Genomic DNA, 14,073 nt, shown 5'->3' with positions numbered 1-14,073 from the left:
GTGAAGTTAGACCAATTAAAAAGTAAAACTGATTGTTACTGAATAACCATTTGATGTCAACGGTCTGTTGATATTTTTCACTTTGGGGAGGCGAGGTTTATAAAATGTAAACATTTTATTAATTTAAACCTTAAACCTGTGATAGCGTTCCTATCTACATACTGTTGTGTAGTGCAATTGTTTTTTTCATGGACAAGTTCAGCTTTCAAATTAATTAATCATTTAATATGAATTTCATATCCTCTCATGTTAAGATATAAAAGTAAAGAAAAAAATAAATATGTATGTTTCATAATTTTATGTTTAATATATGATCTAAATTAGATTAGATTGTTAGAACGGTCTTTTGCTGGTCATTCCTGTGTAAATCGATACCAAAAAAGATGTATACCTCTAACTGCAATCATCACTTGGTGTAAGGTGTCCACTGTTCTTGGTAGTGTGGCACTGTGAGAATACAGTAAGTCACTGAAAGCAAGAGGATGGTGTTGATTTCTTGGGGTGAACTCCAAAGTCAGGAATGTGGGAATCATTGCTTGTGGAAAATACTACATGTTGCTCACCAACCTGCAAAAAATAAAATTAAAAACTTGAGGTGAGGGAGACCGTGAAACTGATTTATGTATTTTAGAAGTAGACAATCTGTGATTTGTGAATGTAGATAGTTGTTGAGGGACTAAAAGAAAACTGCCCGAACCATGTGCCACATACATTCTTGACCACCTAAAAGTCGTCACAAGCATGTATTTCTTAAGTCAATGCTAAGGATAGCTTAATTGGTTAAAAAGACCTTGGCTTAAGACTGATCTGTCATGTCAGCACTGCATGCATTTACAAAAGAAAATAGACTGCTTTCTTATAACAATAATGTTTGTTTTCTGCAGGAAATGAAAATTGTTTAGAGGTACTTTTGGAGCAAAAGTATTTCCGAAATTTCAATGGAAATCTTTTTTCTCCTTTGCACTGTGCAGTGTAAGTATTTTGAATTACTTATTTTTAAAATAAAATATTTAGGAGTTTTACTAAGAACTAATTTTTAGTATGGTATTACAACTTTATATAAATACTTATTGATACTTCTGAATGGAAAGCACTAAACATAAAATGACAGTTAGTCCAATATGAAAAAGCATCATTTAATGTTTAAAATTGTTTATGTAAAAAGTATCCTACAATAATAGAATAGAATATATTCACCATTGTTTGTAAGAACCTTGCTTGTAATAATGGATTATTCAGTAGACTTACAATACAAGTACAGTAAGGTCTGCATAAGAAAAATTAATCCCTCATGAAAGACAAACAAATCTGAACTGATTTTAGATCGGACAGTCTACTGAACCATTAAAAATGTGTTTGTGTTGGTAGTCTTTAAGATCATGAAACTACATCATTATTATCCAAATTACCCAAAAAGTGATGAGAGTAAAGAGAAAACCGGCCACTAATGGAACACTTTTGACAAAGTTATCTAAACAAGTAGCAAAACAGTTAATATTTCCTGCTAACCCTGACAATCAATGTTACTTCAATTAATTTAAGTGTTATATAGAGCTAGACTGTATATAGCAAAGCTAGGGGGTTAAATAGCATTTCCCAACGGAACTTGGATCCTGGGATTCTCTCTTCATTTTGGCATGCTTAGCTCATATCTGGTCTTTAATTATATGAAAACTCTATTCTCTTTCAAATATTCAAGTGGAATAGAACTTGGTAAAACTGTATATTGCAACAATATTACAGAGAATGGATATCCCCAACTTAATCACTTTATTCAATGCAATCTATCAAGCAGCTCTAAGGATAACTCTTTGTAAACCAAGACAGTCCCTGGAATTCTGTTTCAGTTTACAACTAGAGATGAGCGAATTGGTTAAAATGTGAACATTTTACAAATTCTCAGACTTGCTACTGCAGAAAAATTCACTAAATGACCCTGAATTGCTGGAAATTAATAGGAAAACAAGTTGGATATATGACCCTCATATCATATAGAGTCGCATTTTAAATGTTAAGTTTATACAGTATTAAAGTAATTCTATTGTTTTAAAATAAGCATTGCCTAATCAATTGTGTGTGTTTTCAAAGCACAAAGTTATTTATTTTTAGCAGATGTAAATAGTCAACAATTCAATACATTATTATATTATAATACAGTACAGTACAGCACAGCCAATACCAAAAGTTACATACATACATACCGCTGCAATCGCTGCGCTTCCATGGGTCCCAAAGGAACAGTGTATCTGTTAGATAACTGTGGTCAGAGTAGACTGAGAGCCAAAGGAAGCGCAGCTATATTATATACAGTACAGTGTTACACTTGAACAATAGAGATGACGTAGATTGTTTCTATAGGTCCAGACGTTGGGTGGGTCCAGGCCAGACAGGTAATATGTTGATTCAATCTAAGGAATCCAAAGGAGGGGGTCGTCTCTCCAGGGGGTCTGCTCCTTTCATAGCCAGCATCATACAAAGGTTTATACCCTAATATCAATAACTAAAGTATGCAATGTGCGATCTCTTCGCCGACTGCACCGGACAGCTGCTGATGATTAGGGCTTCAATATGATATCAGGCATGACACCTTTCCTATAACCTAAACCTTTAATAACACTAAAATGTACATATAATCACATTATATAAACTAATAATAAACCAAATGCTATCTGCTCATAAAGTACAGTGTAACGGAACCAATATGAATTGTATAAATAACTAAATTTTGTAATGCGAGTGTGTGCGTGCGTATTTTACCGTGCGATCGCATCACGCCACGTAACACGTGGCGTACGCTTCGCAACACGCACGGCAAACCAATATTAAACCAATATACTTTCGTTCATCCAATTATACGACTTCAACAACAGGCCACTATGTGTAGGGAACATATTCTATATGCAATGTATTCATGATGCTTTGTGGTGCAAAAACATCACTTTGCAATGTTTGTTTTGTGTTATCATGTTTGTTTTTGCAATATTTTAGTTACAATATTCTAGGAATTCAGGGAAGTGATCCTCAGCAGCAAAAAGGGTATTTAAGCTGTCAGTTGCCTACTGTGTGTGACTGTGAGCAGGGGCGAATTGGCCATAGAACCTACCAGGACATTTCCCAGTAGGCTGGTGGTCTCAGGAGGCCGGAGAATTTCTTTTTTGGGGGGGTGAATTTTTTTTTAAAACTTATGTGCAGTTGCCGGTCTACGGCCTCCAGGAATATTGAGAGGGGCGGGGGTGAGTGCCCGTCGCGAATACCAGTGGGGGAAGGGGGTGTGTGCCAGGTACGGGTGCCAGCGGAGAGGTGGGGGGCAGTGTGGTACGTCCTTAATGTGGCCATGAATCTGTAGATTCGTTCCTCCTCCCCTCCTCTCCCAGTGTGTGGCCTCTTCCAGTCCTGTACAGAGGTCACATGGGATGTGCACCACGTGACCGATGCCGTCCCATGTGAGCAGAGAGGAGTCTACATCAGCGCTGCCTGCAGTAACGAGGTAAGTGAGGGGGGCTGCTCTAATGTAAATACAGTGCGGGGGCTGTTCTAATGTGATAACCTGGGGGGATGTTTAAATGTGATAAATTGGGGGGGTTGCTCTAATGTGATAAGTGTGGGGATTTTCTAATGTGAGAAGGGGCTGCTCTAATGTGTAAAGTGAGGGGGCTACTCTAATTTGTGAAGTCTGTTCTAATGTGTGACGTGGGGTGGCTGCTCTAATGTGTGAGAAAAGGAGGAGTTTCTTATTATAATGTATGATATGAGGGAAGGGAGGGGGGCTGTCTTATAAGTACATGGGTGGGAGACAGGCTATTAATTTAATAGTGAAGTTTTCTTGGGGGATAATTATTTAATGGGTGCTATTTTATTTGTGGGGTGATGGTAGGGCAATTTAATTTATTGGTGAGATATTTAATTTAATAGTGGAGCCTATTATATTAAGATGGGGTTACGGGACCTTTAATGCTGGGGTGGTTAGGGGCTAATAATTGAATGTAGGGCTGAGTTTGAGGAGGAGGGCTATTTATTAAATGTGAATTATTTAATGCCGGGGATGGTTGTGGGAATTGGTAATTTTAAACGTAAATGCTATTAATTTTTTGCTAAGGTTGGTTGGAGGGAAATAGATCTATTTTTCAAATGTGAGTACTATTATTTTAATGTTGGGGCTGGAGGGAGGCCTAATTATTAAACGTGGGTGCTATTGAATTAATACCTTGGCTGGTTGGTGTTTTCTAAATTACATGTATTATTTTTTTTCTCCAAAAAGGGCCCCCATCATTCCAGGATCCAGTAAAGCAGTAACTGGTCTAAAGACACCAGCAGCCACAGCTGGTGAAAGTGACAAAAACAGGTAGGAGAGCGCTGAACAGTCTGCCAACTGTCCTGAATTTGGGTGACTGACTTTCTTTGTTCCGATTACAAGGACAGTTGGGAGCTATATCCCGCTTCACAATGTACTGCTTGTGAAGGCAGAGCTGTGTGCACCTAACAGTAGTGTGTAGTGCACACAGTCTTGCCTGTGTATTTGTCTAAAATGATAATCCTCCTGTATTAAGTCCCCCAGGCCCCCAAAGAGCCTTATTCCAGCTCTGGTGATACTTTAGTGGTTTTTTAATTGATTCTATTGCCTGCCTTTTGCACTGGTCCCATTCTCAGATCACTTTGTAGAACATATGGCCAGGCCCTATTGCACTGACAATATTATTAATCCTTCCTTTGCACTTACTATATTACCAGCAAACCCTTGGAATAGCTCTCCCCTTCACTTATGCCATTGTCTGCCAACCCTGTCTGCCAACCCTCCCTGCACTGTTATTAATTCAAACCAATCCCCCAATCACTGGGCACATTTAGGGCTTATACACAATTATTACAAAAGACGTGTTTTCTTGCAGATATTTGAAGCATTTCACCTTTTGTGGTGATTGCACCTCGACAGCCATTTATTATAAGGATTATTATTAATGCATTTTTTGAAACACACGGTGCACATATTTATATATTATATATAGAGAGATTTGACTGGTAGTTTGCATTTCATGACATCAGGGAGAGATGCAACAGTGCAGTGAGATGCTCATATGCTGCTCTGGCAGACTGATCAAATATGATTGTGCCAACATGTTTCCTAATAGTTAGGACTGGCAACTTTTGCCCTGCATTGCTTTAGAGATAACCCACTGTGTCTTCACATCTAGGCTTTCCTAAATGTTACTACAACCAAATTACAGTAGTTCTAAATCCCGCCTACTTTTGTTTTAGCCCCACCTACTGTTGTTTTGGTCCCACCCACATGAGACCACTTCAGTAATTTTTTCCGGGGCCACTTTAAGTTCCCAGTCCGCCCCTGACTGTGAGTGCCTGTACACATGGGAGTGATGGCTTTGCTGCACTCCGTGAACATGGTGTGAAGTTATAAAGCCATTCTGGGAGAATAGCTTTTGATGTGATCAGCAAGGACTGGAGTGGAAGCATTAATATGCAAAACTGTGTGTATTGAAGGTACTTCTTAGAAATCCCTTGCATCGGCCAGTAAGTCACAGCACTGATCTAATATGTAAATTGCATTTGAGCAGAAAACTACAACATTTCCAAAAGCTATAGCTAAGTAATTTAAGGATTATATTTACTAAACTGTGGGTTTTAAAAAGTGGAAATGTTGCCTATAGCAACCAATCAGATTCTAGTTATCATTTTATTTAGTACTTTCTACAAAATGACAGCTAGATGACAACATCTCCACTTTTTCAAACCTGCAGTTTAGTAAATATACCCCAAAGAGTTCTTCATAGAAGAAGGTGTATTCTTAACAATGATATACTAAAAAACCCGACTTCTATGAGTGACTCATTATTTTGACACTAAAACTATCGTTTGACTTGTATGTGGTTTACAATGGACCTCTAAAATAGTGTTCTTTTGCTGAAAAAGGGCAATCAATAATACATTTGAAACCTCTAGGTGGGTACAGCCTACTACACAGAACTGTTCAAAATAACTTATCAACCCTTTGAGTAACTGAACACAGTGGCATTTTCAAACCACTTTATATTTTGCACAATGTCTAGCATTGACTTGCAATTTTATAGTGACATATTTCTGGTGACAAAACCACTGCCTTGGCTTAAAGGAAGTTTTTCTTTTTAATTTTCTTCCTCATGTAATCATTCTCTCAATACAATAAACTTCAGATTAAAACTTTCCAATACAATAAGGCCTTAAATTTGAGGGATGGATAGAAAGGCATCAGTCTAACTCCAAATTGAAAACATGTATCCTTTTTTCAGATAGTTAAGCAAAAACATTTATTGGATGCAATAGTAGTTAAATTCTCATCAGAGGCTACCATCCCCTTGGAAGATGGAGGCCCTTTAAAAGATTCAATATATAGAAAATTGGAAAAGTGTTTTAAAAGGTAGAAGCTGCTGCTGTCTCCAGAGCTTTAAGGATGGATGCTTTGTACAAAGATACCCTCGAGAAGATTAACAGAGAAACTTTATTGAAAAGTATGGAAAATATAAAGGGTATTGATTTCTTATGTGAAATTTCTTTGGATATGGTTATGCTCTCTGCAAGAACTGCAGCCTCAAAATTAATTGCCAGAAGAGCTCTGTGACTGCGGCCTTGTGTGACTGATCCACATTCAAAAAACAGATTGGTCATGTACACTTTTGAGTGTTCTTTAGCATGGGGATTTTTTTTTTTTTTTCAGACCCCAACTCCCTAGGGCATGGGTGAGGAACGTCCGACCAGGGGGCCGTATAAGGCCCGTGACATCAATTATTCTGGCCCTTTGCCATTCTCCACTTCTCCGCTCCAAAAGAAATAAAAAAAAAAAACAGCCTGGACCGGCACACTCCTCCCTGCGCACAGAATGTCGGGCGTAACGTCATCATGCCCGACAGTTGCAGTGTGGATTGCCCAGGGAGCAGCCACAAGAAGAAGTGAAGAAGACAGAATATAACAAGACATTAGAGAAGAAAGAAGGCAATAGAAAGGTAAGTTTAAGGGGAGAAAAAGCAAGATGAAGGGCACAGTATGAAAGAGGGGAGACAGATAAATTAGAGAAAAAGCATTATGAAGGGTGCAGTATGAAAGGAGAGACAGATAAAGGAGAGAAAAACCATGATGAAGGGCGCAGTATGAAAGAGGGGAGACACATAAAGGAGAGAAAAATCAGGATGAAGTTGATTATTTTTAAGTTGATAATTTTGTATGGCCCCTGAATGATTATATAAATATCTAAATGGCCTTTGGCAGAAAAAAGATTCCCCACCCTTGCCCTAGGGGATCCAGTCCTGTGGCATCATGGCTGGAAGAACCCCTGATGCGGGTTCACCTGCTATGGTGTCACCAACCCTGACTAACTTGCCTAGTGCTAGTTGGAGGAAAATTGCGGGGACTCCATGCTGTTTGTCTCCCCGATTTCCCACAATCAGTCCTGGGCTGGCAGCACTAAGGTTTAAAGTTAACTCTTTCATTACCCTACACCCACCGCCCAGGGGTGTAGGAAGAGCCCTAGTGCTTTCAGCATGGGGCTCATTGTCCCTAGAGGGGAGGCCCACAGATTTTTTTTTCCGGACCCCACACCCTAGGGAATCCAGCCCCGTGCTGAACAGCTCCTGAGTGTCATTATGGCAGGGGGACCACAAAGCTGGTGCAAGAAATACAACAGGAAAACAAGTAGCTGGGACGGGTCTAGCAGTGAGAGCAGCTGGAGGTAAGGGTTATTCAAACCCTTATAGTACAAATGCATATAATTGTATATAGAATGCAATAAGATTCAAGCTTTACGTTCACTACAATCACTAAGTGTACATTCAGGCTGCAGGGATGTACGGCAGGTCAATGCATTAAATGTCAATCAGTGATTTTGAGAGTCACAGTGGCACTAAAGTGACCAGTAATTATCCTGTGAGGTAGTCTTGCTACTTATGTCCCAAACTGTATGCTGGAACTGTCCTTCCAGATGGTATACTATATGGCCTTGTGGTACATATGTAGAAACCATAGTATAGTTCACAGCGCTAACCGGATGATCACACACAGAAATTCGTCAGATTAATATCATGGAAAACTGTAATGAATAAATAAATGCATAGCACAGTACTGTCTTATAAAGTACAAAGATAAATGACTATAGTGTCCCAGGGGTAATCCCTTGTGAAGTGTGCAGCAGATATTTTGGCCAATCTAAGTAGAACCACGTGAGGGAGTCCCCACAGGGTGTCTGCTTACAAGAGGAATTCTTTCACACTGCATATCAATTAATCTCTGATGTTGGAAAAGGAGTCCTTCTCTGGAACTTAACTCCACCGATGAATATATAAAGCCAAAAACAGAATGACATAGTGTAATTCCATTTATTAGAATGGCAAATATAAAAACATTAAAAATAGAAGTGGTGTCCTTCTATCAGCGTACCATAAGTCTGAGGTAAACATGCACAAACAACAAGAGGATGAGGTTACCGGATCCGGTTCTTCTCTCCACTGTGAAGTGTAGCGATCTCAGCCGATGGTATTATGCCCTTAAAATCATCCAATGCGTTTCAAGCCTCACCGGGCTCTTTATCAAGGTAATTCCATAGGGCAATAGCGCAGTGTTATATATATTCATTATGTCCAATCATGCGGGGACTCCCTCACGTGGTTCTACTTAGATTGGCCAAAATATCTGCTGCACACTTCACAAGGGATTACCCCTGGGACACTATAGTCATTTATCTTTGTACTTTATAAGACAGTACTGTGCTATGCATTTATATATTCGTTACAGTTTTCCATGATATTAATCTGACAAATTTCTGTGTGTGATCATCCGGTTAGCGCTGTGAACTATACTATTGCATCTATAACAGCCATTTTTTGAAAGTAAGTGGGCTTTCGTGTATATCTTCGGCAGCTTCTGGATATTCATTAGCGCTCATTTCTGTTATCCTTTGCTCTATATGTAGAAACCAAAACACAGAGGGAAAATACATGGTGATGTACGTTCAGGCATGAAATAGTACATGAACATGGTATGAAAAATCACTCACATTTGGATGTCCTTGAGTTGATTAGTTGTTCTTATCCCGAGCTGGAAGGTTTGGGTCTCTCAAGTAGATGTGGATGAGGCATTTTGAGCTTGATGTTGAAGGGGTCCCTCCATTCACACTCCTGCCCGCTCCCTGTGCTCAGCCAATGATCGCCCCCTCTCCTCCACTCTCATCACCTCTTCCCACTCCAGAATCCAGGACTTTTCCCAGGCAGCCCCCCTTCACTGGAATGACCTCCCTCGTTCCATCCGTCTCTCTCCTACTCTGTGCTCCTTCAAACGTGCACTGAAAACTCACCTCTTCTGTAAAGCCTACCAACCATCCACTTAACCACCTCTCCTTTTCCACTCGCTCTCCCGTCTCTCTTTTGGCTCCCCTTGTGCCTGTTCTGTCCAACCTCCCTTAGGGTGTAAGCTCACATGAGCAGGGCCGTCTTCCCTCCTGTCTCCTCACCTGTTCTTCTGCTCCATGCTTATTGTATTAGCCTGTGTGGAGCTTCTGAAGTATTGGTATTTTTGTTTATTGTTCTGTACTGTTTCACCCTGTATAGTCCACTGTTTGTACTGTGTACGGCGCTATGGATACCTTGTGGCGCCTAACAAATAAAAGATAATAATAATAATACTTAGACTGCTTCATTGTCCTCACTATAGTTGATTGAAATCTTCCTAATGTGTGCTCAATGGTGATGTTGGTAGAATGAGTCCCACTTCACATATAAAAGGAAGGGATAACGATAGTGAAGTACATCACACTTAAGTTTATTAATAACATAACAGAGTTTATACTCAGATAAATAACGCAGTAATTCAGCATTGAAGGTAATTCAGCATGGGAGAATGCAGGTACAGATCACTCTGAGTCAGGTTTTCTCCATGGGTGATGTTAAATCAGAGATACGCATACAGTAAAAACAAAAGAGATATGCAATAGTGAAGCCCGTTTGGTTGAGATGATACTCCACAGGTAGTATGCACTTACATATAGGATGTATAAATCAGGCATAGGTGTGGTGGATCATAGGGTCTGTATTGCAGCCGTGCTGTGAGTCCTTCAGCTCCTTCAGCTGAAGGAGATACTGTGTTGCAGTCACGCTGTAGTTCTTCAAGCTCCTTGTGGGACTCAGCGTTTGGGTGTTAGTGGTCCTAGGACAGGAGTCTTCCCCGGCATGTCTGCACTTGGTAAATCCAGGCAGTGTCAGGTGGGTGTTTCCCCACGCTCACAAGACTTCTTCAGGGGGTGTGTATTGTGGGGATCTCCCCACCCGCTTTCTGTTTATATTCCATCCGTTCAGCTGGGGACGTGTACAGTTAATGCGTATTATATATATCTATAATATAAATGCTTAGTGGGGTGTGTTAGTCTGTCTATGTGTGTGTGTGTGTGTGTGTGTGTGGAAAAAATAAAACCAAGCTGCAGCGCCACCTGCTGGGCGGAGTTATACACTGACCTACTAAATTCTTAGTGTGTGTGGGAAAAAAAAATCAGAAAGGGCTGAAATTTGGTATACTAAGATGTTTTTAATTTGTTGATTTAATTTGTTAATTGTTAAAAGTGTTTATAAAGATTTAAAAAATATATATATATATTTCTTGAAGGAGAAGTGACAGTTGGGAGTGGTTGGTGGTTGCCGGGGGTGACAGTGGGGAGTGGTTGGTGGTTGCCGGGGGTGACAGTGGAGAGTGGTTGGTGGTTGCCGGGGGTGACAGAGTGAGAGGAGTGTGATACTCAGGACCACTGAGAGAGATCCCTGTGTCTGGATAGACATCTGGATAGATGTGGCGATGAAAATGAAGGATGAGGTGATGGAGAAGAATGATGAGGTGGTGACATGTGGACAAAACCACGTTAAAAAAGGGCGCTTACGTCGGTAAGTAACGCTCTTCCCCTGAGGAGGCCTGGGCTATGGCCCAAATGCATGACAAGAACCTTTTTAACACCTTAAGTAGCTTGATTTGACTAGAATGCATGAGTATCATGCACGGCTTAACTTGTGTGTATATATATATATATATATATATATATATATAAACAAGTTAACCCGGGCATGATACTCATGCATTCTAGTCAAATCAAGCTACTTAAGGTCTTAAAAAGGTTCTTGTCATGCATTTGGACCTAGCCCAGGCCTCCTCAGGGGAAGAGCGTTAGTTCCCGACGCAAGCAGCCTTTTTAATGTGTGTTCATGAGGTAAAATTACCTCACGAAAATGAGTTTGACCCCTCAACTCATAAATTTAGCCTTTACTACCCCTCCCACAGGGGGAAGGGGGGATGATGGAAGTTAACTGACTTGACTATTCTAATTTTTTTGTCAAATAATGTCAGTATACCAAATTTCAGGTCAATTGGATGAGCCCTTTCTGAGAAAATAGTTTTTTCCACACACACACACACACACACTAACGCACGCCTCTACACATGTGTGTTCATGAGGTAAAATTACCTCACGAAAATGAGTTTGAGCCCTACCAAATTTCAGCCCTTTTTGAATTTTTTTTCCCACACACACTAAGAATTTAGTAAGTCAGTGTATAACTCTGCCCAGCAGGTGTCGCTGCAACTTGGTTTTTTTTTTACACACACACACACACACACACACACACACAGACAGACGCCACTAAGCATTTATATATTAGATATGGGATGATCAGCCTATTTGTGTCCTTTATTATATGTGTGTATATGTGGAAATTCAAGATGTCAATTATACTATTTGGGAATATTAAACTGGTGGTATACAAACTTTCTTTTAGGGAACCTGTAAAAATCATATGACTTGACTGTGTACACTGTACACATATACAATAGTTAAGAAGATAGGGGGTATTACAATTATCTTATGAGGATTTGAATATCAAAATCAGCCCATGTGCTGAGAGTGTCTTAAGTTCATATAGCCATTTGATTTCTGACAAATTGGCCTTTTTGAGATAGTCTCCTCCTCTCCAATTTTTGTGTACTTTCTGGATTTACATAAATGTGGTTCCTGTTGGGTCACAGTGGTGGATTTGTTCACAATGGTGGGACAATAAATGTTTTTCAAATCCCCATTTGATGTTCTTGAAATGTTCGCTTATTCTTATTTTTAGGGGTCTTATTGTCTACCCACATATTGTAGGTGACATGGGCATTTGATGAGGTAGGTTTCACATATTAAATGGTCCTTAATTTTGTAGGTATGACCTGTAATGTTTGATTTAAACTGGCTGGTTGGTTTAGTCTGTTTTATGTATAGAACACTGCATACTACATTGGGGTCTGTCAGGAGTTTTTGCTTCAAAAGAATGTGCCATTGCTTTTGAAGGATATGGTCTGTTTTTTGCTGATTTGTCATTATATATATATCGGACATATCCTTCATAAGCATTGTCACATTCTTTTGAAGGATGAACTCCTGAAAGACCTATTGGATAAACACCCCGATGTAGTATACACGAAAGCACCTAACAACATTTAACTTCAACAACATTTAGGAAAAAATTATTTCACTACGATCCACAAAACATGAAACAATGGGATAAACACACAAAAGTTGTTTTCCCACTGCAGAAAATGCGTGAACTGCTGAGCTCTATACATAAAACAGGCCAAACCCATCAGCTAGTTTAAATCAAACATTACAGGTTATACCTACAAAATTAAGGACCATTTTACATGTGAAATTCAAGGGGTCATCTACCTCATTGAATCTCCTGTTGCAGTACATTGGGCAAAACTTTGGTCCCGGGGAGCCTGTTCTGGGCCTTTCACTGTATGGATTTGTATGGAAACTTCACAGAGGGGTAACAATTCGTCTGAGATTCCTAATGGAGCAGTTGGGGCCCAGTCGGACCTCCCATTGGTGTACACTGTGCAGAACTTTGACTCAGGGAGCCTGTTCTGAGCCTTACACTGGATGGATTGGATGAACTCTTCACAGAGGGGTGGCAATTGGTCTGGGATGCCTAATGGTGTGGCTGGGGTCCTGTTTTGACCTCCCGTTGGTGTACGCTGGGCAGAACTTTGACACAGGGACCCTGGATGGATTTGGATGACATTTTAGCTGCTAAATATTTTTAAAATGTCAACAGTTACATCCAACTCATTGATAACTTAATAACTTGAAGATTTAAACCCGGGCAACGCCGGGTACTTCAGCTAGTAATCCAATAACACTACTTATGTTAAAAGGTAGACATTTTTTATGCAGGTTGTAGTAAATAACACAAGTCCATATGCAGACTTGTAAGTTTTATCCAGATTGCAGGTTGGAGCACCAATGGACATATTCAGTTGACGGCGGGAGCTGCGAGCTGAAATCCAGCGAGATATTACCGTATTAACGGTAATATTTTTTGAGCGCGGGATTTTTGGCGATCCCACCGTCAATTGAATATGCCCCATAGAATATGTTAATGAGCACCAAACAATACAGCTGTGTTAATAAACGAGTTCATGAGCAGGATTAGTGACACTTCAATACTTTTCTTTAGGGAGCTCTTACCCTTCTTTTTTTTCTCCATCTTTCCTGGTTTTCCCCACTTTTTAACATAATCACTTTTTGGTGATTATTATTATTACAGGTTTAAAAATCTCAATAAAGTTTTTGCTATAAAAAGTACAGATATTTCATAATTGTAAGATATTTATGTATAATTACCTGTAATTAATTTAAGAATCTTCACAATGCAATAATGTTCAACCACAAGCAAACTGACATAAGTTGTTCACACCATTGTAGTGTTGGAGAATTAGCTTGATATTTCTAGATATTGCAGCGTGTGTTGCTCCAATGCAAGCTCATGAAATTGATCATGATGTTATTGGACAAGCTGGTAAGTGCAGTTGGAAGATGACTGCTATCGGCCAACTGTACTTATAGGCAACAGTAAAGCTAGAAGACATCCAACTGAATTTCATGTGCCAGACAGTTAGATTTCATCCAATTCTGCCAACTATGTTTGTGGCCAAATTGGATACTAATCCCATCAATCAGTACTTGGACTGAGCAGCAGGATCGCAACCCTCTGTGCCAAGATTATACGTACCAATACTTTATTA

At 39.7% G+C, this 14,073-nt stretch overlaps 1 protein-coding gene across 9 annotated transcripts in view; it reads left to right on the top strand.

The window, feature by feature from the left end:
* Positions 1 to 14,073, top strand: part of ANKRD44 (ankyrin repeat domain 44) — a 372,760-nt gene that overhangs the window by 337,521 nt on the left and 21,166 nt on the right. For 8 of the 9 annotated variants that reach the window (XM_075179968.1, XM_075179969.1, XM_075179967.1 and 5 more), the window contains one exon: positions 885 to 972. In XM_075179968.1, the coding sequence (XP_075036069.1) occupies positions 885 to 972 (88 nt within the window). Of the gene's footprint in view, positions 1 to 884; positions 973 to 6,703; positions 6,990 to 14,073 lie in introns of all 9 variants that reach the window. The other variant, XR_012678247.1, reaches the window with a different exon arrangement.

Source organism: Mixophyes fleayi, chromosome 7, assembly GCF_038048845.1.
Source record: "Mixophyes fleayi isolate aMixFle1 chromosome 7, aMixFle1.hap1, whole genome shotgun sequence".
Classification (NCBI taxonomy): Eukaryota; Metazoa; Chordata; class Amphibia; order Anura; family Limnodynastidae; genus Mixophyes; species Mixophyes fleayi.
This window is presented reverse-complemented; position numbering and strand designations above follow the sequence as displayed.